This window comes from Taeniopygia guttata, chromosome 20 (assembly GCF_048771995.1).
Source record: "Taeniopygia guttata chromosome 20, bTaeGut7.mat, whole genome shotgun sequence".
Lineage (NCBI taxonomy): Eukaryota > Metazoa > Chordata > Aves > Passeriformes > Estrildidae > Taeniopygia > Taeniopygia guttata.
Window position 1 is genome coordinate 6529098 of NC_133045.1, and position 25814 is coordinate 6554911.

Below are 25814 nucleotides of genomic sequence, written 5' to 3' on the forward strand. Positions count from 1 at the left end.
TTAGCTGACTTTTTCCCTTATGGGGGAGAAAACCAAGGCTAACCATCAGTCCCAGCTTGTGGGAACCTGTTGCTGGGTTTGTTAGTCACATGCAGAAGTTTGTGCAGCAGGTGCAGTGCTGCCAGCACAGAGGGAGTGCACACAAACATTCCCCTGGTATGGCTGCACAACCCTCCCTCCCTTTGTTCTGGGGCTCCACAATATCCTGGTAATGTTGCTGAGAAGATGTGAGAGCTCCAGGCTTCCCCAATTACTAGAAAAGCCTGCAGCCTCCCTCCCTTTGATTTCCAAGCTCCTTCCCAACACTTAAAAGCTCAGATCTATTTTGTTTCTTCCGGAATTGCTAACCAAAGCTGACTCCTGAATGAATTCTGTCTCTGCTCCAGTTAGTCATCCCTCCAGGACAGATTTAGTAACTGCTCAGGGAAACCACATCCAAGCCAACAGTTCACCATTGGAAGGCAGCACCCACTCACTGTCAGCTTCATCTTTTTTCTGAGCTAGAAAGCTCAAAGTGCAGCAAGTGAGCCAGAATTAGGAGTGAGCCTCTAGCCTCACCTGTTGTGTAGGAAGGTGGATAAATTGGTATGTACCTAGCCCCAAATCTGCCTGCAGGCTCAGGGAAGCTGCTGCAGAGACAGCAAGGACCTACAGCAGAGCTCAGCATCCCCATCTGCCAAAGCACCCACGGGGCAAACATCCCTCCTGCATGGCTGGAGCTCCAGGCAGGGCTGCCTGTGCTCCTCCCTGCTGGAACTGCCTGAGCATCACCTCCTGAACCCCACAAAGCTGCCAGCACACGGAGCTGCCCCTCTGCTCAAGCAATCTCACCCCGAGCTGCAGCATTAGGAATGTTTTAAAACGTGTGTCTGACATGTTCACTGCCTGAAAGCTTGTGCTTCCTCCAGAACGTTGCATAACATTGACTGGCTAGAGGTGCATCATGTTAAAACTTGTCCTGGTAAACAGTAACACCCCCAAGTACTGCAGTGCATAAACATGAGACACAACACTGATGCTTTCAGGTAGGGACAGTTTATTTGCCCTTTTGAACAAATAAGGCAAAATATCTGAGAGAGATCAAACAAAATCTCCTGTATCAAACTGAGAGGAATGCAATAAAAGTTACTGTTCCATACATATACAAACTAAAGACCGAACACTATTATATACAAAGAGCCAGATCTTACAAAACAGCATTTCAAGTCAGCAGTTTATGCCAGTGTTGCTAATTTCTTTGTTACAAAAAAAGTTAAAGCTACAAACTTCACATTTGTAAGTCTCACATGACTGATACCATCAGTATCTCCAGGTTTTAGAAGCAAAGAGAATGGTTTGTCCAGAACCCTTTCCAAATGCAGATGGACCCATGGAGCACATGAATGCAGCTTCTCAATTAAGCAAGTTTTTTGCTTAAAACTTTGTCAAAACATCCCTTATGGTACCAGCCTTGGTCATAGCTCGGAGGATTCGGAGGAATGAACAGTTTCTGTGCTCCCAGACATTCTACAAAGGGACCAAAAAAGGGAAATATTTTCTCCAACAAATTGAAAATCAGTGAAGGAGAAAATAATTCCTCTGCACTACAGCTCCAAATGCAAGAAACATCATTCAGTCTCACCCACTGCAAGCATTTTAGAAAGGTTCAAAGACAGTTAAGCCATTGGACCAGTTTTAGTTATTTTGGTTCGTTTGCTATATTTTAAGACAATCACGTCAGCAAAGCAGAGTATTTCAAGAGTGCTTACATTCAGTTACAGCAGTCACAGGTTGCATATTCTGTAAATAGACACCACCCCGTGGTGTTTCACCTTAAAGTTGGGGTTTCTAATGCCCTCTGATCTCTACAGAGTTATCTATACAGTGCAGAGGAAAAAATCCTTCCAGCAGAACAAGCTTGACCCAGGCCACACAGGCAGTGCACAATTTACCATGTCACAGATCTCTGTGTCTGTCACACCAGAGGTGCTGGGCCAGATCCATCCAAGTGACTTCTACAAGATCCAACACTGACCAGAGAACTGCCTGCTAAGCTGGAGGAGTTTCTTGATGCAAAGGATGCTGATGAAAATTGGCTCATCATGAAGACACGGTCAGGGCAAAGTCTATTGCAGAGATTCCAGATGAGCACGGTATGAGCCCTGATGTGACACCTGGGGCTGTCAGATTGCTGGCTCTCCCAGGATGTACTCCTCCTGCAGCACCCTACACACACTGCCCACTGCCTCCCTTTTCCTTAGGGACAGCTGTGATCCCACTGCATTATCAAACTGAGACAAACCCACGCAATGAGCCCTGCAGAGGGTAAGAATGGCTTGGTTCCTTTCACAGCTGTGGAGCAGAAGCCAAGAGCCTGCTCCAGTGGGGAAACAAGACCCTACAGAAACATGAAAAAAACACATCACCTCTGTAGCAGCATTTGATTCAGGAGACACTGCTGTTTAATCATCTAGGTGATGTACCAAGGCCTAGATCAGTGGAAACTGTTCCCTCTATCAGAACGAAATAAAAAAATATTGGTAGAACCACTTGCTCTGCCCAAGCATTCCATCATGTGCTAGGCACACCTGAAACGACACAGCTGTGCTGTTGGAGCCCACAGGGCAGAGGCATTGCTCAGTCTCTGCCCTGCAAACAGGCTTTGTTTTACTCTCCACTCTGATGTGAGCTGATTGCACCGTCCTCACAGCGATTGTACATGCTCGGGGCATTGTGGCTGATTGGGCTATGCTGGGCAGGGAAATGAAAAAAAAACAACACAAGAGCATCCAGAGGAACTGGAAGAGACTGAACCTCTTCCAGCAGGACATTGGTAATTGTCTTCTCACCCAGATCAACTCTGCCTTTGCTCCACCACCATGAATGCAGATCTTTGTTAATTTAACAGTCTTTACTTTCAGTTTGACTCTCCTGATGTGCTACACCTTGCAGAAATGTGAAGGATTGTGAAATCAAGTTTTTATTCAAGCATCCAAAGATGTAAATTCAAAATTAAGCCTATAAAATAATTCACAAGCTGTGGAGATTTCAGACACAGCTGAAGTACCTAATTCCTGAGAGAGGTTCAGTTCACACAACTTCCACCCATTCAAACGCTGTTTTCTTTTCCCAGCACTCCATTCTCAGCAGGGTCTCCCTGAAGGACATTTCCAAACAGACAGACAAAGGGGTATCACATCACTGACTGGCTTTTGGTTTTAAATGAGTGTGGATTTTAAATTACAGAATGTAATTTCTTATGGAGGCACAACATGCTTTATCTACTTGTATAAATTCATGAAGTACACAAAATGAGGACAAAACTGAGGTCTTGAAGATATCACACTTGCTTAAAGCACACAGTGTAAGGCATGGGGCTTATTACAGGCTTTTTAAAAACCAAGATTTAAGTTTCTTTCAAAAGGCTGGAACAGTTTGTACATGTTTTCACCAGCTCTCTTCAGTGACCTAAAACTTATCAGTACCTTAACAGTAGAAACAGTTAACAGCTTGAAATTGAGTCTGTGCATTCACAAAGGAAAACAAAAACAAAAAAAACCACAAAAGAAGCTGTTACAGACAACCATCTGTATTAACTTAAACCAAAATAGACTCCTGAAAGTTCAGTTGAAAAGAGAGTGAGCCAACTTTCATTAGCCAATTTCTATCTGGTTCCTCTGGTTTAAAAACAATCCTCCTAAAAAATAGTAACAGAACCCTTTTGGAATTATGTTTTAAATATATGTCTAACATTACAACATACAATCAGGATTTTCCACATGATGACATTCCTGAGTTCACAAAGGTGCTATGGAAAAATAAACGAGCAGAAGTATTGCCCTCTATTTTGCTAGAATATTTCAATAGAAATCAATCTGTTCAGTAGTCATAAAAGCAAGGGGCTGATTGTTTGAGGATGGAGAGGTTCTACCCGTGGCTCAGAAGTTCTGCTGCCGCCGCTTCTTGGCTTCGATGGCATCGAGGATCGGCTGCCGCTTGGACTGGTACTTCTGGCGAATCTCCTCGATCTCCTGCTCCATCATGGGGTCCAGGGCAGAGAGCCTCTTCTGCAGCTCATCCACGCTCCAAGACTTCAGCTAGCAGGGAGACAAAAGAGGAACAGACACTGGCGTCAGTGCCACCACCACCCACACACCTGCAGGGATCCTGCTGCTCCTCTGACGGCCACAGCGCATCTTCCAGCAGGGAAAGCCAGCAAGAGCTCTGCTCCAGGTGCTGCCCTCAGTGAGAGTGGTGTGAGCCTCAGCACACTGCTTCTGCTCATTTCACATGCTCTGGTTGCTGGCAGTGTGAGCACACAACCAGCCAGTGAAATGTTTCCCCCATGGAGTTGCTTTTCTAATGCTTTTGCAGGCTTAGGACAGAAATGCTGCACTGAGATGGAAGGAAAGCAAAGTTCTCTTCCCCTCCCCATTCCTTGCAATGAAACCTCTTTATGCTAAATGACAAAAGGAGACATAAGGAACAGGAAGAAAATAATATCACTGACAAAAGCTGCATGTGGAAAAAAGAAAAGGCAATTATGTACAATTAGGCTGAATCTCAGTCATGGTGAGGAATTTAGACTCTGCTACACCAGAAATCCCAGAGCACAAACACCCACCAGGTCACTTTGGGTCAGCCTTGTACTGATAAAATATGCAAGTACAATTCGTATTTGCCTGTACACGTGAAGATGTCAGGCTCATCTGGACAAGCTCCCTCTCCCCGAATCCTCTCTCTCTGCCTGACCTTTGTTGAGTTGGCTGTCTTATCTGTGGCAATTTGCCAAGAACTGGCACAGGAAAGTTTTGCTCTGTGATTACAGATGTCAGGTGTGGCTTGGGATAGCCTAAGTTATCCAAAGCTACAGCCTTTATGTAATGTTATAATATTACAATTGGTGCAACAGACAGGATTTTAGTAAAATGTTAAAAATATAGACACTAGAAGTGCTTCAAATGTTTACTTAAGCACCAGTCCTTTCCCCATCCAAGACCAAGTGACCACAGGAGAGATTATTTTACAGGCACTCCAGCAGGACAGAAATGACTGTGCAGCACCTGCTATCACTAAGCACCTGCTGTGGATGCTAAGAATATGCAAAATAATTTGGGTTCTTTCTTGTGCACAAAGAACTGTCAAAAAATTTTTTTTGCTTTCAACAAATGTCATAATTAAGTGACATATCTTTATTTTCATGCAAGTGGGCCTGTTCTAGTTTAGCTGTTAATTAATCAGCTGTCATGATTACTCGTCAAGCCGCTTCTGAACCAAAACAAGGAGTGAAATGTTTGCTGCCTACTATAAGACAACAAATGAATGTTTAATGGCAGTTTGCTTCACTCCTTAAAACTAAGATATGGAGCTCCTGATGCCTTTTCCTAAGGTGGAAGAGATACCAGTCCCTAAATCACAAAGTCACCTGCTACTTGATTTCTCACAACGTCTTTTGGAGTTCTTTAGCATATTCTGCTAAACAAGATCTTTCCTAGTTGCTGTTTCAAGATCACAAATCCATTGTAATAATCCAGACACATATGAAACAACCTTTCTGCCCAGGGTATACAGTATTTCAGCCTTTCCAATCAGGCAACTGTTCATTAGAAAGACAAAGCACTTCCTCCACAAAGATATATATTATTTATACACATTAATGCAACTTTAACAGGCAGCAGTTTAAGTTGATGCATGGCATCAGTTGCCTTTTCACACTAACTTATTAAGGAGAGGTAATTATTTAACATTCCACTTCCTCACAGTCTAGGGAATTGAAAAGTCAAATAAAAATGCAAAATAGAAGAAAATATTAATACAAGTACTGAATACATATACTAAGCAGCTACACCTCTCCCAGTGCTGGACTGCTTAAAGAGAGTATTGGAACAAATTGAAAACACCTTGCTCAAGGTGTAAGCCAACTCTTAGATGTGATAAATTGCCCTAGGGCTGCCATCTTCCAGGGATGCCCTTTGAGCCTTCTCTGCCTCCCTCCTGAAGTGCCTGGGTGCTGCTCAGAGCCAGAAACAAAGTGCCTGAGCTGGCAGAGCAGATGTACAGCGATGGGCTCTCCAGAACACGTGGCAGTAAGAAAACACTGCCCTGCTGCTGTCCTTGAACAGGATGGAGCACCAGGGGACATCCTCAGGGGACACCCCCAAGTCTTCCTGCAAAGTGTAAGAGCTGTTTGCCAAGGGACACAACAGCTTTGGCAATTCCGGGGACTGAGTTTCTCAGGACAGATGGCTGAACTGTGTGGAAGATGCTGGAGCACAGCTAAGCCTGGAGTGGGCAAAGCCCACAGATTTATATTAGTATGAACCAGGTGGGAAGTGGGTCACCCATGTGAGGCAGAGCAAAGCGGCTGCTTACAGAGCTGATCACGGGTTAAACACGACAGGATGGTGGGAGAAGGAAGGGAGGCAAGTGCCTGTGCCCAGGAGTCTGGGAGTGTGCACAGGAACACCCTGTGTGCAGAGCTGTGCCAGCGAGGATGAACGACTGGCAGTTTTCATCTGCAGTAATGGCACACTGTCTGTGAATGCCACGCGGCTCCTGGAAGGGGCAAAACCAAAGGGCAACGCTGGTGCGAGGTCCAGGAGGTGACTGCTCAGCCCAGAGGAGCTGATGGGACACTGGCAGGTCCCCAGTGGGTAATGAGAGCCACGAGGAGCACACAGAGCAGGGGACACCCAGCCCTCTGCTCCTGCTGCGACAGCAAGAGCCTGGGCACCTGGCCTGGGCAATTACTCAGCCTGTCCTTCCACTCACACACATCTTCAGAAGGGAAAAACACAACAAACTGTTCAAAATGGGATGGCCTCCATTTCACTTTGCTGCCTGGCACTTCACTGTAAGGCAATGCCACAGACAGGCTTTCTCCCAGAAATGAAGTTTTAGACTCCAGTATATCTCTTTCTGCACTCCCGGGACACTGACATTATTCTCTTAGAGAAACGCCAGGAGCAAAATAAGACAAGAAGGACAAGGACAGGATTTCATGACAGACGGGTACCCGGGGTAAAGTCTCAGTGCTGAGCAGCTGCAATTAGAGCTGGTTTTAGCCATGGGCTCAGTCCCATTCCTCTCCTCGCTTCTCAGCATTTCCTCTGCTCTAAGAAGTCTGTCTCTGTAAAAGCTATCTATTTTTGTCCATGCTGATCAAATACCTAAGACAAACTTCTAAAGGAAGGAATCTCATTTCAAATGTAAAGCTGGATAAAAAATACTTGTTCTAAGGTTGGCCAAACAAATCTATCAAAATGGTGAGGAGGCAGCACATGAAACTCTTCCAACAAGCCTGTATGTTGAGAAAGCTAATTTTTAACAGTTTGATTAACAGTTGTATTTTTACTTGAGGTTTTGAGAACGACCTTAACTCTGCAAAAATGCCCAACTGAAGACATATGTCAGATGTCAGAGGTGGAAGTGTTCATCTGAAAGACTCTCACCCACAGCTGTTGGATGCTGTTTGTTTTCTTCAGACATCACTGACAGCAACATCTTGTTTTAATATGCTGATGATTTCTACTGTATAATTTAGAAGGACACACATAATTATATCCTTTGGAAGGACGTAACCTACAGCCTTTCCATGCCTACACAGTAGTGATGGACAAATCAGGAACAGATCATTTGAAAAACAATTTCTTCCTCAAGGAGAAGATTTGTAAGCTGCTCATGACATTCTTTTGTCAGCATTTCTGGCAGATTTGCAGACAACTATCCCACTGAATAATGTTCAACTCAGCAAACTGCTTCTGAGTTGCAGTTCTTTCAAATCAGCATTTTAAAAATGGGGTGGGGGGGACCCCACTTGCATTTCTTACAGTCAGGTAAAGTGTCACAGGAACATGATATTCTACTGAATGTAAATGAACCTAAGCAGCAAAAGGAGAATAAATATAAGCTCTCTGCAGACACAGCCACAGGTTTGGCATTCAAGGGCACCATGGTCTGAACTTCATACCTCTGCTGTTCTGTCCTAAACAGGACACAGCCCAAAACCCTGCCAGCACGCCAGATTTCTGTTTCACATAAAACAAAACAAAAAAAGCTGTTGTAAAACACAAAGCCTAGAGAATTAACTCAGCATCTGCCCTGTCCCCATGAAAACCAACCCCCAAATGGTGACAACTTTTTGAATTAGAAGCTGATGCAAATAATTTATCACAGTCCCCCTAGTACCCACAGCCCTCACAGTGAGGAGCACCTGTGCTGGTTTCCCTACAGCAAGGTCTGCAGCTTGCCCAGTCTGGGACTTGGCACATTCTCTGGTCCCTCAAGTGCCCTTGAGCAGCACAAGGTCACCACTGCCTGGACCAGCCTGCACTAGTGACATAAATATGGTCACCCAGCGACCCCTGAGTCACTCCAGCCATCATTCTGATTTGCTCCTCTGGCAAAACCACTGCCAGCCAAATCTCCTTGCTGCATGAATTATGAGCATCAAACAGAAATGAGCTGTTTCCCAGCAGCTTTCACACATTTCTCTCCCAACAAAGAGTTTTGGCCAAGTTTTAGCTCACTGACTGCACAGGAATCAAAAAATATTATCTTGGGGCAAGTGGAAAACATGCTTCTCCTGAAACATTCTTTTTACTCACTGACACTGATTTTGCTCCCTCCATTTAGCATAAAGCCTTTTCTTTGCATGTCTGCAAGGTTTCAGGCTATCTGGGCTTTGCTTTTCAATACTGTCTTTCAAGTCCTGAGGCTTGTGCCAAACAGGAATCCTCTATCCCCTGGGTGGGGATGCAGTTTTTTCTACCATCACTTCTCAAATGTCCAGATGGACCCTGACTCTGGAACAAAGCTGGAATATGTACGACACTGTGAGATGAAGTTACTTTCCTCCTGGTGAAAGCACTTGAACAGTTTTTCAGAAGGAGACTATTTTCAAGTCTTGGTACTACAACCAATCCTACAAATAAAATTAGGAAGTTGTTCTCTTCTTCCTTAGCCCTCCAGACATATTCCTCTACCATAATTCCTGTGAGTTTGAACACTTGTCTTCCACATGCTCAGGGTGTTTTCCGAATATCCTCCCACTCTTACCAAGAGCCTGTGGCTTTTTAGAAAGAAAACACCCAGCTGTAGCAATTGCTCTGCCTGCCTTTCACCCAGAGATTCCAGGTGGCATTTACTGCTCAACATAACTTGATGTCAAACTTTTAAGTTTTATATAGCCCTTAGAAAAACTGGCTTTGGCAATTATCACTTCATAAGGGGCAGTGGGAGTTTGAAGACTAAAATACAGAAGTAATAAAATTGCAGCTTCCCACGCTACACAGGGAAATAAATTCTTAGTAGAAAAGATACAAGCTAGATGGGAGCTAAGGAAAAACAAATTAATTGTCTATTTAGCACGGCTTTTATTGTTATAGTTTCCTTTTAAGTTTAGTTTTATGCTGCAATCTAACACTTCTTGACTGCATAGCCAGTGACCAAAACCCCCCATAAAACTCATCAATCCCATCAGCAGGGAGCACAACACGTCATTTTTTTTGTGTGTATTTAGATAGGCAAACTCTAAGCATGGCTTGAGAAGGGTTTTTACCCAAATCAAGTTACCCAAGCTATGCTAAACATTAAATGCCAAATAGGAATTTGCTGTTAGAGATAATGAAAAGCATTACCACAGTAATAGAGTAGCAACAATCTGCTTTGGAAAAACAAAACCAGAACAACCAACTGGGACTACAATCGTGTGGAAGCCCCTCAGGGGAGGCTGTTGATGATCACACACGACAGCAGAAGTGGCAGAAGTATAAAACAATTCCTACACGTGCAATTAAATGTTCATGTGTCCTTTAAGGAAGGGAGGCTCTTCACAGAAGAGAATAATTAAACTCCTGCTTCACTTGACCTTGGCTATCACCAAGGCTATCAAGATGTTTCCCTGCTGATAAAACCAAGGGCACACTGACACTTCCTTCTCCAGAACCCTGCAGGTCAGTTTGGTGTGTATCCACCTCAACTCCTGAACTTTTCTGCTACCACCTCCTCAAACTGAATTTATTTTTGGGAGGAGCTCTCCCATCAGATGCTGTTTGTAGCAAGCACCTTGGGACAGAGCTCAGCCAGCAGCACACAGGACTGCAGTGGTGCTACAGACAGCACAAGCCAGGGAGGGCTGTCACAACTCAGGGATTCATCAATGTGAGCTCTAAAAACTGAGATTATCCTGGAATTAGCTTCCTGTAACTTGAAAGACTGGTTAAACAAGGTATCCATTAAATGCTCATATCAAATGTACTCTGAGGACACAGATTACTCAAAAGTACTATGCACTTTTTTTAAACCAGGAAAAAAAAAAATCCTCAATTTCCCCAGCCAAAATTAAATTGTAGTAAGGTAATTTCTCAGGCTCAGCAGTGCTCCAGACTTTAGATCTTGAAGATGGTGATATAAATTGGTGTTGGAATAGCATGCCATTTTTTCCCATAGCATTTTTCCTGAAATGCTGCCTCAATATCACTTGGCATACTTTCAATCACTGCTCTAAAAATTAAGTGCCTCGTTCTCATTTATGTTTCCAGCACAAGAAAGCTTTGATGTAATGTATGAGCAGGCATTAACTATTTATTCACTTTAAGCTGTCAAATGCAAAGGACACAAGGACCTACTGGCACTTTCTGACCATTTTTCCTCATCCATCAGGTCCCTACAACTTCACAGATCTGTCAAGCAGCCATGCTACAGAGGGGCTGCAGTAAATCAGAACAAGCCCTTGTGCCTGCACCAGCACTAATTATCTTGCTTTTCCTCCCTTTTAGATCAGCATGTCAGTGAAGTTTCTCACTGTTATGAAAGCAGTGGATGAAATGCACTCATTGTGGGATTTCATGCAAGATTAAAACCACAGATATTAATCTTTCAAAAGATTTGAAAAATAAGTCTCAGCAGCACAAGCTTCTGCTTTTAATGCACCTTAATTATTTAGGCAATATACTGGCAAAACACATCACGGGCTGCAGCATCCAGCACCAGCCAAAACAGCTCTGCAGCTAAACTGCCCAAAGAAAGAGAAGAGGAGCTGTGATCACTGCACATCTGGAGACTGTTCTCAGGCCCCTCACCTGAACAGCAGATGGCTTTCCACACAGAAACAACATTTTCAGTGAGATCATCAGATGCCCCAGAGGTCAAGTCAGCTTAAGGCAGTTAAATATTTAAGTGTAATCACAGCATCACTTTTGTGGAAGAAAAGATGGACACTACCACACACTCAGCTTTTTATCCCCAGCTGAACTGGAAAAGTGAATCTTAACAGAGAGTTGTATCAGAGGGGACCCAGGGCCTCTCAAGTGAAATGTTTGGGATGGCTCTACCTCACTTGCACAGACTGGGAGGTACTGAAAGTGAAGCACCTTATTGTTATGAATGCCAATAAGGATTCCAGTTAATTTTCCATGTAACTCTGCTTACTTGATTAAAATAAAGGCTCAAGACCCCAGACCATGGTATCTGCACTACGCCTGCAGAATTCCTGGAGGGCCATGTGTGCCATCCTTCCCCTCGCCAGACACACTGGGAGGATCATGTCTAAACTGGAAAGTGCCTCTGCAGGAATGACAGCTGCCAAGACCTCTCTCCCCAGGCTGGCACCCTGAGCAAGGCTCCTCCCCAGCAGGCACAGGATCACAGCTCCAGGGGCAGCTGTCCCTCTGTTCCAGCATCACTGCTGGGCTCTCCCCAGCGCCTGCTGAGGCCATGCTCCTCTCCAGCAAGAACTGCCACAGCTTTGCTACTCCCCTGTAGCTTATTTCAGGCCACTTTTACACCCATGATGTTCGATCCTGCTGCTTCAGCACTGTCGCTGTTGAGGCACGGGAATGAAATGCCTCCATGTTCAGAAGGCAAAGAATGAATGTTTATTATCTCTATTTTATAGAGAATATCACGAAGATTAATTTCATTGGACTTAAAGTAAAAGCATTTCACACCATTGGTGCACTACGAATAGCACACAGTGGTACAACATATCTATTAACAATATGAACAGAAAGAGAGATAACAGAGAGTTTACATTCCTCTCAGACTTTTTCCCAGGCTTAGCCTGGTAGAAATCTCTCTCCTTTTCTCTCTGACTGAACTGAGAATATCCATACAGCAAGGACCTTTCTCAGCCCCACCTTGAGCAGCCCATTCCTGTGGTAACTCTGGAAGAGACCCCCACGCCCTGGACACACAACTGCTCCTCACAGCTCAGAGGCACCTCTGCCTTCCCACCCTCCCCACACTTTGGACATTTCCCCCATTCCTCAAAAGCCCTTGGAACCAGAGAGCAGCTTTGCTGTTGGCAAGGTATCAGGAAATTCCCAATTTCAGAGGATTACAGCAAACATCCTGTGAACACCACAGCCAGGATCAACAGCCTTGGCATCCCAGGGCTGCTCTTAGCCAAGAACTGCACTTCACTAATCCCTGCTGTAATCCTTACAAGGCTCAGGGAAGTTTTGGAAGCCCAACCATAGAACCTCTGCAAGCTGTTACTATCCTCAGCATTGTCCTGAAGTATCAACGAAGAAAACCCATCCAAAGGTCTACTTGCTGATATGAGTGCTGAGTGATCATTAAAAAAATAAAGTTTTTTAAAAAAAGAGTAATTAATTTTAACCTTCTAAGCTCCAAGATTAAATTTCCTTTTTTAGCCTTAGTGTCAATTATGAGTGTGAATAGCCCCATTCACTTCCAAAATCACCCCAAGTCCTGTGCACACTTCTTGTAAATAAAGGGAATGAAAAATGGTGTCAGTATTATTCTGCAGCACTGAACTTGAAGAAGTCCAAACCTTGAAATCATTTAGAAACTTAGAAAGTGGCTGACTAATCCTATAACCACAAAGACAAGTTATTTCACTGCTATTCTTTTTTCAGTAACTGAATTACAAACCAAGCTAAAAGGTCAGCCTGTCTGACAAGCAAGCAAGCAAAAAAAAAAAAAAGAAAAAAAGGTAAAAAAAGGAGCACCGTTTGCTTTTAAAAAGCACTTGCTTGCCAGTGGTTTGATTAAATAAAAACAGCATGGGTTTTTTTCCTTCTCTAAGTGATTATGATTTAATTTTCTTAAGTAAGAGCACAAAAATACCTCTCAACATGCAAAAATAAATCATGTCATTAGGCCATGAGGATCTGGCAAGCTGCACAACTCAGCTATAAAGTACAGAGCTGGCCAATGAGGGGGTTTTCTCTTTTTTTTCTTTTTTTGTTTTAAGAAGAGCTGTCTGTCAGAAAATGCCGATTCCTTTAAATCAAACAAAATTCTTTTACAAATCTGAAAAGTTTAACAAAGTTCTTCTAGGAAGGGTACATATGTCCATAAAGGAGCTCCCTTCCAATTCCAGGTACCCTTCACCCCTCCTCCCTTGTTCCTAAGGGCCCTACTTGCTGAAGGATTAACAATTACTTTCTTCATTCAGGATCACTTATCCTGAATAAAGCAGAACAACTGAAGAGATAAGAATACCTGACCTCAGAGTGATTAATTAATACAATATTTCTCCGTATGAAACACAAATGTAACTGAAGTGGTAACCAATTAATTAACACTAAATCAGTACTCAAATACCGCCTTTATTAATGATGTGGAGTTAAGAAGCACCATTAACATATCTGAAGACTTCACACACTCAAATCTGCAAGGCACAGGGAAGGCTTAAAACACACAGCTTCAGTTTCAAAGGCTTGAGACTACATCATCCATGGCAAGCAGCCATTATAGCTTTAAATAACTTGGGCCTGTTTATCTTAAGAGTATTAAACTTTACTCAACCAACATTTTTGAGTCTTAGTCTCCCATTTTGGTCCTAGCTCCATGAGAGCTGCTGAAAGGGGTTTGTTTTCAGGAAGACTCCACATGGTCTACCCCAAAATGAGGCTTATTACAAAACCTTGGTCCAACAGCGTTCTGCCTCCCCTGTTTTACCCAGGGAAAGGAGGAAACAGCTGCAACTTGAAGGCAAAGAAGACAGGAAAGATAATGAAAAGCTTTCTGAGGAAAGACTGAATTACAGAGATTTCCAGGGCATTCTGGAAAAATGAATAGCTGCATGTCCATGCAGTTGTCTTTAAAACCAGGGGCATGTGTTTAATATGTAAGAGGCAAATATTTTTTGGGACAGTCCCCAAGTGAACCACCTCCACAAAATCTGTCTTGAATTCACCTGCACAATTCACTATGAAAGTTTTCCCCAGTTGTTCACTTGGGTATACATTTATAACAATCCTGAGTGATGGCAGGACACAAAACAAGAAGGAATCAAACACTTAAATTTCTGAATAATACTCCTTTCAGACTGTATCAGGCTATATGTATTAAGCTGCTCTTTCTCGCTCTTCCTGAAGGTGAAAGCTTTGATTATGAATCATAAAATGGTTTGGGTGGGAACACACCTTAAATCCCATCCAGTGCCACCCTGGCCATGGGCAGGTACACATTCCACTGTCCCAGGCTGCTCCAAGCCCTGTCCAACCTGGCCTTGGACTCTTCCAGGGATCCAGGGGCAGCCCCAGCTTCTCTGGGCACCCTGTGCCAGGGCCTGCCCACCCTCACAGGGCAGGATTTCACCCCAGTGTCTGAACCAGGACACCCCAAGGTTACACACACCCCAGTTACACTGGCAATGCCTCCATGGTCCCGCAGGTTTTAAAGTAACACAAGAAGAGGCTGCACAAGGTCAAATGCACCAGGCCCAGCAGTCAGAGCTGAGGTAACTTTGCTCCTCTCATAGCTGATCATTTCAGGCACTTGTCCAGATGGAAAGTGTTCACAGAGGCACGATGGAGGCTTCATCCCTCGACTTTTCCAGATGGTCCAGACTCCATCCCCCAAGAGGAAATCCAGAGCAGCTATAACAGACTCTCCATGCAAAGAGTCTCCAAAAGGAGCCCTTTTGGGCACAGATGAGAAAAACCTGGACGAGCGTGTCTTTTTAAGCTACATTACCCTTTGCAAACATTTGCACTGACAGATGAGCTGGAAGAAGATTTCAGAAGCATTTCAAACAGATCTCGTTTCAGCAGCAGAGTTCTTTCTTTAAGGGAGATGCTGTGCCAAGAACACATCCAGCCCTGAAAACAGATTTCAAGGCACAACAAGGCTCAAACAGGTTTTCTAAAGAACTCAGTGTGGTCACAGAGCATTTTTCCAGCACCACACCTTCAGCTACCAATTCCTCTCCCCTTTTTCCCAAAGCAGAAATGCATGTTGCAGCCTGACCTTAACCATGCAACAGCAGTGGAACAAACCCAATAATCACAAACCCAGGATGAAATTCTATTAGTTACTTAGCTCATCTGCAAAAGTTTCAGTCAATGTCCTAGCAGATTAAATCTACAGTAGGCAAGGGACCTCCAAGATAGTCCAGGATGTTGAATTTACAAGTCTGAGTACTCTGATACAAAGCCGATTTCAGGTTACATTATTTCAGTCTCCATTAAGGGCTATGACCTAAGCAACAAACTATAGCAACTCATTTTACTTCCCACTCACTGCAGGTTTCATCTAAAAGCCTCATGTCACAGAAGGCCTGCTATACACAAAAATATAGCAAAAAATGAAAATTTGACAGCAAGTTGTGGCAGTAAGTGCTTTGCAATCAATGTCAGTTTGCACCAAAGTGAAAGCAGGTGGTGAGCAATGACCCTGTTAGCAAATGGGAGAGAGCAGGAATCTATTCTCTTCCCCAGCAGAGACAGGAGTCATGTCTCTGAAGAATCGTTTTCAATTTTCAATATTGCTAACAAATTTTAAAACCAAATGTGGTATATTCTTCTTTTGTTGTTGTTGTTGTTATAAAGGGAATTTGGAAAGGTTTATAAAACCTACGTACACGGAACTCGCTGTGAATCACATTGGTGCTTTGACACGGCCACAAATCCAGTGAGGTTCGGAGTATCTTCCTCATGCAAATGTTACAGAAGATTCAAGACTACTTAAACAATAAAAGAGAGAAGCAAGCTGCTCCTGGGATTATTTTTAAAAAGATTGTTTGACTACAAGGTGACAGAATGAACCATTTGTCCTTAATAAAGATGTCATAAGTTAGAAGTATTTGCTAGGAAGAACATACTAAATCTGCTGGAAATTTAATGCTTAAAAGAGAAATAAACAATTAACAGAGCTTTAAAAATTCTTGGCAGATGGCTGAAGAGACAAAAAAAAGGGAATCCACTCAAGGAATGTCAGTGTTATGAATCAAGACAGGTGACATTTAAAACCAATGAATAAAACATCAGGAAAACCTGTCTCTTTTTATAAATCATACTTCACAGTGGAACTACATCCAAGTAATACACTTCAGCATCCTCCTCAATAAGCAGGAGATCCCATGGGGGTACAGTTCAGGTTTGAAAGTTAATAATTGTCTATCCTGGACTGCCTCCTGTTGTCAGAAAACCAGTCCTTTTATTCGAGTTTGTTTCCCTCCCTCTCACAAAAAGGAAAAAAAAAAAAAAATTGTAGCCTTCATGCTCTCCCACAGAAAGAAATCTTTATTTTAGATCCAGCACAGCAGAAACAAGTACCTCAAGTTTTCTTGCTTCCCAACCAGGAATCTGCCCTAGTTCCATACTGCCTAGACAGAGATATCCATCAGCCATCCCAGATCTGGCGTTATCTCTCAAACTGATAAATGCCTCAGCAAATAAGTTCACTTTATGTCCAAAGTAAAACTATTGGAAAAAATCAGTGCCTGAGAAGTAATTTTTATTCCAGTCACCACTGGGAAAAAGGAGAGTTCATGATAGATGAAGGGAAGAAACACTTGGACAGAGAAATCCCTGAAGATTCACTCGGTGTTTGGTTAAGTCTTCAAAAAATGTTATTGAAAAATGCTCTACTTTAACCAAACTTTTTTGTTTTCTACACAAAACTATACAGATTCAGATGAATTTTTTGAGCAATCTTCATTTATCACACAAGGGTCAGAGAAACTTGCTCTCTTAGAAAATAAAGAATATCATCTAAGTTTCATAATAATTCAGTAGAAATTACAAGATTATTTGATTTTCAATGTTGCCGTTTAAATGACCTACAAATGTGCACACTTGAATACAGCTTTTTTTTTTTGCTGTATTTTTTTTTTGCTGAGGCTTTCTGGTGTCTCAGTAACCAACTCAAATTACTCACTTGAGTAATTTGTCTGGGAGAAAGGAGAAACAGAAAGATTAGTGCAGAGGCCTGCATCTGACATCTTTACCAAGCTGCTTAAAAGGCAGAAGTAAAAAGAAGATAAACCTAAGAGGATCACAGCAAAGTCAGGAAACACTATAAAATAATAAATTATAAGAAGTCACACAGCAGCAGCTTTCCCATATAATGTAAGTATTCCTAGCTTCTGCCTTAATCCTGTATCCTCAGCATGCCTCCTTCCTACTGCCAGCAAAGACCCAAAGACCAATTCCAACAAAATAAGAGCCAATTATTCATTCTACCATCATTTTCAAAGCTGGCAACTACACAGAAAATACTCTCAAGTTTTTAATCGATTGAACTTTTAAAAGGACAAAAGGTAGTAAAGCTATAAAGCATCAATATTAGATTGCTAACAAATGCTATCCAAATGGATGTTCAGAGAAACCAAAGATGGTGAATGTTCCAGGTACTGGCAGACAACGAGCTGTTCACAAGACAAATGACACCTTCACAGACAGAATGCAATAAATTAGAGACTCTGGTCATTGTAAAGCAGCATGTGTTTACTGTTATTGATAAGCAATAAATCACCTGCCCTCCAACAGTTCCTCCCTATAAATCATTTCCAGTGAAAGAAACAGATGGTTCCAGTGTGCAGCCATTCTTCAGCAGGGCTGGGAGAGGGACTGAGCTGTGCTGAGCCGTGGCCACGGCGCCTGCAGCTGTGCACAGGGAGCAGAAAAGCAGCAGGAGCTGCAGGTCCCTGCACCTGAGGTTGCAGCTGGGGCTGTGCCAGGCTGAGCATCCCCTGGTGCTCCCCAGGGCATCCTCCCTGCAGCTCCTGGCCTGGGCTCCAGCCCACTGCCATCCATCCATCCCTCCTGCCCGGGCCTCCCTGCCTGCACCACGCCTGACACGCACAAGCAGACTGATCTGCAGGCTGCTCTCTACCTGTAAAATATAGAATAAAACACATATAAAAAATATAGCATGGTCCTAGTGCTCTGGCAGCCTTGCTTTCTATACCCTTTTCAGCAACTCCAGTTTCTTGCTATCACACCAATACCTAACTTGTCTAGCTGGAAGGAAAAACAGATTCGTGTTCATGATTTCATTGCAAACAAACAGCCTCTTGTTCAGGCTAAACAAGCTGAAGACACCATTAGATCAACACACTTTCCTTTTTTGCTGGTAAAGATACCAAAAGTGGGTTTACTTATTTATTTTAAAAATCTGCTCCCAATGTAACATTTTGAACTACTAAGTAAAAGCACAGAAATGAGGATGTGAATAATAACAGAATATCCCAGGTGAGATCAGCATAATGAATCATTGTCTCTAGTAAACAGAAAATTTTATTTTTCTTTACTACTTCAAGAAAAACAATTATACCTTCACTCAGGGAAGAGGAAGGTTTGCTTTTATCTACATTATACTTGTAAAAAAAGAAAAATCTAAGCAGTAGCTGTTAAAATCCCTGGCTAGAAGCTGCTTACAGACAGAGAAAATATCAGTTTCCTATCAAATAATTATAAACGAACATCCAGTTATTCAGCTATTTGAAGGAGACTGCAGTTGTGATACCAACTCCTGCAATTTCAGATCTCCAAAAGATGCAAATATACTTTTGGAAATGGGATTTAATTAAATTTTAAGAGTTTTGATGTTTTGCTTCAGCCACTGGCTTGGTGAGCCGGCATCCAACTCCCACAGCTTCCATCTCAAAGAGCCCTGGGCAGGACTCAGGGTAAGCAAACAGCACCAGAGGCCACAGTAAGTGGTGTACAGACAGTTCTGAAATGAATATGTCTCATTTCAATACTGGTCTATTTTAAGGAGCACATTCCACAGAGAAGTCACACATGGACAGCAAATTGTGGCACTTTGGAAGCCGCAGGTCAAACAGCTGGGAAGAGTTCAGGAGGTGGGGAAGAGCTGGGTGTGATCCCACAGCTCCTGAAGCTCCTTCTCTGCCCATTCCTGGCAGGTTGTGGAGACCAGAACTTACAGACCTAGAAGCAGTGGCAGCTGATGAGCTCTTGCATTCTTCCTCCCAATTAGAGGCAATTAACACCTCCTGCTCATCCTTTATTTTGCCCTGGAAAAATTTCCTAAGCCACAGCTCTATTGCTTGCAGGACAGCCCTCCCCTGCAGCAGAGAAACAGATGACACTGTGCACTGAGAAGTGATGAAGGCTGCTTTGGAATGCAGGGAAATCACAGCAATCTTTCCTGTCCAAAGAAATTCCCATCAGCAGGCAGCGAGACACTGCTCAGAGGGAGCTGAGAGGATGGGCAAAGGCAGAGAACGGCACTCAGAGCAGGGACACAGCGAGCTGAAACACAGGCTCACTCCCAGCACACTGCAGGGTGGTGGCACTGTCACCAAAGGCCAGGCAGCTGCCACCTTCCACAGAAACCTGACAAACAGGCCACGTCTGCTCCTTCCATGACGCTGCTGAGCCAGGGAAGGGCGAAATGACTCCCACGATTTCAGAAGGCAGAGTGAGCATTTATTCAAAAGCACTTCTCTATTTTATAGAGAGCATCGTGAACATTAATTCCATTGGTCTTAAAGCAAAAGCATTTCACCTGATTGGTACACTGGACTTAGGTCAGTGTGGTAGAACATATCTATGAACAATATGAACGGAAAGCAAGATAATAGATAGTTTACATTCCTCTCCGACTTTTTCCCAGGCTTAGCCCGGCAGAAATCCCTTTTTCTTTCTAACTGAACTGAGAATATCCACACGTCCACTTCTGCAAAACCTGACATTCTCAGGGCTATATATTAGTTTTATTTTCCCAAGGACAGAAACTCTGCTCTGAAGTGTTTCTGCTTCAAAGAGAGAACCTGTGAATGCAGATCCTCTCCATTAAGCCAAGGAGAGAGAAGGATGGACCCATATCAGGGCTGCTGATAATTGCAGGAATGGGAAAGGTCTGACTCACCAAGACCTCGCAGATGCAAGCAAAGCAGGGTTTTCCCAAAAGAAGCAGCACACTTAGGAAAGACACATAAGCCTTGCTTCTGGTTGTTATCTTCCTTCCCAGCAGGATGGAGATTGCCAGTGCAGAAAACCTTCCTGCAGGGGAATGGCACCGCCACCTTTCAACAGCCCAGCTCCCTCCTGCTGCTCTGCCAGGGCAGCAGAGAGAGCAGCTCCAGAGCCAGGGAAGTGTCTGCACCAATGCAGCTCTCCACAGGCAGCCTTGCACAGGCAAGGAATGGTTGGCAGATCCACAGGTGCTGGAATCAAAGAAAATGTTGGAGCAAACAGCTCCAATTCCATGAAGACTTGATGTCCTACAGTACTTTTGCCCTAATCTCTGTTAGAAAATTCATGTCCTGCTTGACTTCACATCCAAAACAAGCCCCAAGGATAGCAAAAATTCACTGATAAATGAAAAAAATATGACTTAGAATTACAGCAAAACCTAAGTTTAACACTACAGGTATTGAAAAAGCCCCACACCCCCATCATGATGGCAAAATTTGAGACTGACCAGGGCCGAAGTGCCACTGATTTTTGCCTGTGAAACCACACTCATTACATAAAACTGAAAAGGTTTCAGTGTTGTCAAAGGTCCCATAAGCCAGGAGTGGCTGGCACCTGCTAATTTGCTAACAAAACAGGCTTTCAATAGAAGGATTACTGATGTAATACCAAACATTCATGACTGGCTGATCCACAAATATGTGCTACAATAGGTTTGGCAACACTGAGAGCCTTTCAAGCAGGGTCAGAATAAAAACAAGTGATTCTACTTTAACCACAAGTGATATTAGAATACTGATGTGCTCAGAGCAGTTAAAAGGCTTTTAAAATAGGAATAAGTAAAGGATTTGTTGTGTCTAAGGGCAGGAAACACTACACAAGTAATTTTCCTATATGTTACAGTACTACTGAAAGATTAAAGTGAAAAAAAATGTAGGTTATTGTCTAAACAAATCTTCTGGCATTATTAAGTCTGTGCAACAGCATGTGACTAATGTTCACTGGCAAAATTAAATGCAACTACAAAAATTCTGAGATCTGATTATGGCAATTAGTAATTATCCATACAATGCAGCCTGCCTATTATCAGCCTACCCCTGCAGCAATCTCTGCTAGAGTTTGTTATGTTCTTCCTGAAAGCAAGAATTTTTGCCCATAATTAGTATTTTTCTCCCCATGTTAAATAAATCATAATGTTGTTGAAAATACTGTTCTCAGTCAAACAGGGCTTAAAAGATCCTTGCTCAAACATGAGAGGGGATAAACATTAACAGCATCAAGCACTGACTAATCATTTAGTAACAACTTCCACCTCAAAAATCCAAGGCTGGAAATACTTTTTCTGGAAATACTCTGGATTAGTGCCATCTCTGACCACAACCAGAACACAGCCAGAGCATCACATTTAGGAGGAATGGAGTTCATCACCTTTCAGAACAGGATTTCTGGGTTTTCAGCTCTGCAGTGGATGGGGTTGACTCAATCTAACCCTCATCTAATGTGACATTGCCATTGTGATATAAATAGTGTCTTATTTGCCTGCTTCAGAACAACGTTAGTCAAGAAAAGGTCAAATGGTTTTGCCACAGGCAAAAAAAGAGCGAAAATCTTTTGTAATTTAATATTGCTTTTTTTTTTTTTTTGGGAAGACAGGAGACTCCAGGTGCTAGTCACACAGGAAGGAGAGGAATACAGAAAAGAAGAGAAAACATATTTATCTAGTCTGCAGTAGCAGAAAGCAATAATATTTCAATCATTTCTTAAGGCCCAGAGGAACAAAGATTTACCTGGCATCTCACTGATCTCATCTTTACTTGGAATGCTGCAAACTGTAGGAAAAGGCTGCTCAAACCTGCCTACTTTGGCAATGCAGAAGTCATAGCTGCAGGCAGGTCTAGGACAGAGGTACTGGATACAACTGATGAATGCCTTTTTTTCTTATTCCACAGTGCTTATTACATTGATGCTTTCAATTAATAAATCATTAATAAACATGACTTTTACCCACAGATAGTCACAAAATCAATCAATTTTTAGCCAATGGGAAAAATACATTATTTTGAGTCTTTGACTACATTATGCAATATGAGCTTGTACTAACTCTCAGATAAGGGCTATAGAAACACCCACATTATTTATTAAGGCTGCTTGCAAGCAATTTTCTCATCCTACAGGAAAAAAAAAAAAAAAGTAGCTCTGTTCCAAAATTTACATGCAAGGCAGGCTGGTATGTTCATACACAACTGAACTAGAGAAACACATAGAGCTGGGAAGTGAAATTTCTACAAATTACTTCACAAAAGTGACCCAAAGGACAATTTATTGCTCACTTTTATTGCTTCCAGCACAGTGGGAATCTGTGCACATGGCAATACTGCAGTACTAATGGAAATCAGTAAACAGGGTCACACATGTCACAAGAGTTGCTTTTCATTGCTAAAAATATTTGTGAGTTCTGCTTGCTGGAAAGGCAGCGACCTTTGCTTGTGTCGTCTGTGCTGGCTGGGGGTACCCTGCACCTACAGCTCCAGGGTGCCCAGGGGAGTGCATCCCACTCAGAGGAAATACACTGCTAAACTTGTTATCAACCAAATCAGAAAGTAAAATAATTACAGCAAATTTCCCCCTGGGCCATCCTCTGCAGACTACAAAAGACTCTGAAGATCCTCCGAAGCAGCCCATGTCTCCTGGGAAATGCCACTCATTAAAAAACAATTGTTTATCATTCAATTAAGGTACAGCATGAGGTGAATGAGATAAATGAAGTATCTGACTCGACTGGAACTGTGTGCTGGGCCCAGGTCCGGTGAGACACAGGCAGCTTGAGGGTTATTTTTGCACAAAACACATTTATGCAGTGGCTTTATGCCTTGAGACCAAAGATACCAAAGATAATAGTGCAAAGAACTACGAGAGGGAATGCAGGAGGTCCCCTCAGCTATTCTCTGCAGCCTGAACAGAGCAAAGACAACAAAATAACAGCAGTAAATCTATACAATCTACAGAAAAAGAATGAAAACTCCAGCTGTTATTCCAGCCTTGAAGGGAGGCATCTCCTTGAGTCGTGAACAGCAGAGGGAATTTGCTTTGCACATTTTGGGGGTGGATATCACCAGCTACAGCCAGAGTGACAGCCTGAACCACAGGCAGCACGAGCAGGCACTGCAAGGGCACACAGAGCAAAAAGTGCTCACAGTGAAAGATCACTGCAGAAAAACGAGAGAACAACGTTCAGCATCTTCTGGCTTTTTGAAATCAAACAGGAAATTTTACATCCACACACACACAGAGAAAAATTTAAATCAAATTTATGAATAATAGGTCATTCTTTGAACTTCTGAAAAGTTCCTGAAACTTCTGAGCACGTGAGCCTTAGGAGGGAAGAATGAAAATAAGGATTTGAAATGAGAAATGAAGATAAGCTTGATGTTTGTATAATAAAACAAAATCCAGAGCCAAAGCTTGAGAAAAACAAGGAAATTCAATAGTTCTACTGCTGTTCTTTGCCAAACATTAGACATTGAGGATTTGCATTTTCCAACTGCCATCTGGAATTATTTTTTTTAATTTTAAATGCGTAATGGGGAAGTAAAGCAAGACAGCTTATACCTTCATGTCCTCAGGCTTTTTTGTTCCTTGTTTGCTTTTAAACAAGGAACATTTACAGATAATGACTGGCTATGATTACTGAGAAATACATAAAGAAAACGAGTTTTTCAAATGCCCCATCCAAATGCATTAGCAATTAGAACCTCCTCAAGTTTCCATTAGTCTGTCAAAACAAGAAATAATCTCATGGCAGCTGACTAAAATTCTTAAAGATTGTCACATTGATTGAATTTCAAAGTATAGACTTACAAATTCGTAGTCTCCATCCTGTGGTACTTTCCAATCAGATGAATTTTTTGTCTGGCCAGAAACATTCTTCCCAAAGCTATTGATTTGATTCTCCTTCTCTTTCTGTTCAAAGTATTCAAGGAATGATGGTCTGGCTGGCTGCATTGTTTCGTCCCTCCCTGGAAATATTAAAAAATAAGAAAAAAACAGTTGTTTTGAAAAATACAGTTTTGGTTATACAGCCCTACATCATACCCAGAAGTAATTTTATTTTTTTTAGCATGCACTAAATCACACAGTACTGCTGAAGTACTTGCTGAAATACTATTTTTCAGCAGCTTTTCAAACATAAAACTGACGGCACAGTGAGAAAAGTGGGGAAGGAAAGCTGAAAGCCCAGCACAGAAGTGATTACAGTGCTGGAGGCCTTGGCCTCCAGACCTGCAATCCATCCCTGCCAGCACACTCCAGGTACCCAACTTCCCTCCTGCCCTGAATCCAGAGCTGAACAGCTGCTGGGGAGACAGGCTGGGCTCCTCCATCCCAGCCAGGTTCCACGCACTGCAAAAGAAGCAAGCTTCAAAATAAACTGTGCTGGTTTACAAGCAGAAAGTCAGCTTTACATTTGTGAACAGAACAGGACAAAAATTAGGCTTTCAAAGACCACAAACCTTATAAATACCACAAAATTTGCCTTGGGTAGAAGTGGAACTTTTCTATATTGTTTGGATAGAAAGGCTTATTTAGCTTTCAAAACTTTTTTTTTTTCTTTTTATAAATAGTCAGTAGGTGTTCAAGTTTACTGCCCTGGTTTTCTTTTTGTAAATTAGTTCTTCTGAACCAACTTTGTTAGTAGAAGAAAGGCTTAGACTTAAACTCAAACAAGCCAGATATACATATTAACCATTCAATTCTAGGCTGTAATTAAGAAACTTGGGGTAATAAGAAATGGGAGGGCAGCTTCATTGGTAGGGTGATGACAGCACAATAAGGAAGTAAGTGATGAAATGTCAGAGGATGAAAATGCTAATTCCCAACACAGACAGGGAAAAAAAAAAGCCAAAAGATGAAGAAAACATGAAATTTAACTTCACAGCAAGTCAGGGTTATAATGCTTCCAGCATCTCCAAGGAAAGATTTCTTCAGTAGTGCAACCAGTCCAGCACCAGATGCTGCCCAGGCTCTGCACACTTAAACTGGGCTGTCCTGAGTTTCAGCCTAGCTAATTCCTTAAGAGCCTCAGTCCAAATTAAGAAGTAGGCTTGCACAGCAAACGTGCTTTAACAGGGCTGCAGCACAGGCACAGCGAAAGGCTGCTCACAGCTCAATGCCACTGCACTGCTCCTGCTGATGAAATCACCAAAACCTGTGAGCAGCATGGAAGCAAGCACTGTAACCCACTAAATGGTTTTGTTCTGTAACACAAGGTTCTCTAGAATAAGTTACTCATGCTTGAAACATATGTTTTAGGTGATGCAGAAACCACAATTTTCAGAAAGCAGGACCAGGACTGGAGTCAACAGAAAATGGCATCAGAGCAGCCTAAGTCTGGACTGCAGAAATAAGTTCATTGCTGAATGCCATACATTTGAATTAAATATAAACTGTCAGGCAGCCAACCAACCAAGAGTTTAGAGCTTCAAACAAGCACACAGGGGATGTCCTGTGATGGGTTGGCAAGGTCTGTGTAATGCAGAGACTCTCCCACAAGAATCTGTACAGAAGGCAGGCTGTCACAAAACAGTCCTCTCTAAGGACATTCAGCAGCGCTTTCCTCTTGAAAAAATATTAGCTGCTCTGGAAACTCATTAAGATTTAATCACAGAATATTATTCTTGCATATAAAATTGCCACCCA

General features: G+C 42.6%; 1 protein-coding gene across 2 annotated transcripts in view; it reads right to left on the reverse strand.

Annotated features, from left to right (window-relative positions):
• Positions 1-1019: 1019 nt before the first annotated feature.
• The window catches only part of STK4 (serine/threonine kinase 4), a 46008-nt gene continuing 21213 nt past the window's right edge, over positions 1020-25814 (reverse strand). For both annotated transcript variants that reach the window (XM_030289007.4, XM_030289006.4), the window contains 2 exons: positions 23979-24136; positions 1020-4076 (listed from right to left, as the gene is read on the reverse strand). In XM_030289007.4, coding sequence (XP_030144867.1) covers positions 3918-4076; positions 23979-24136 — 317 coding nt within the window. In that variant the 3' untranslated portion in view covers positions 1020-3917. The remainder of the gene's footprint in view (positions 4077-23978; positions 24137-25814) is intronic.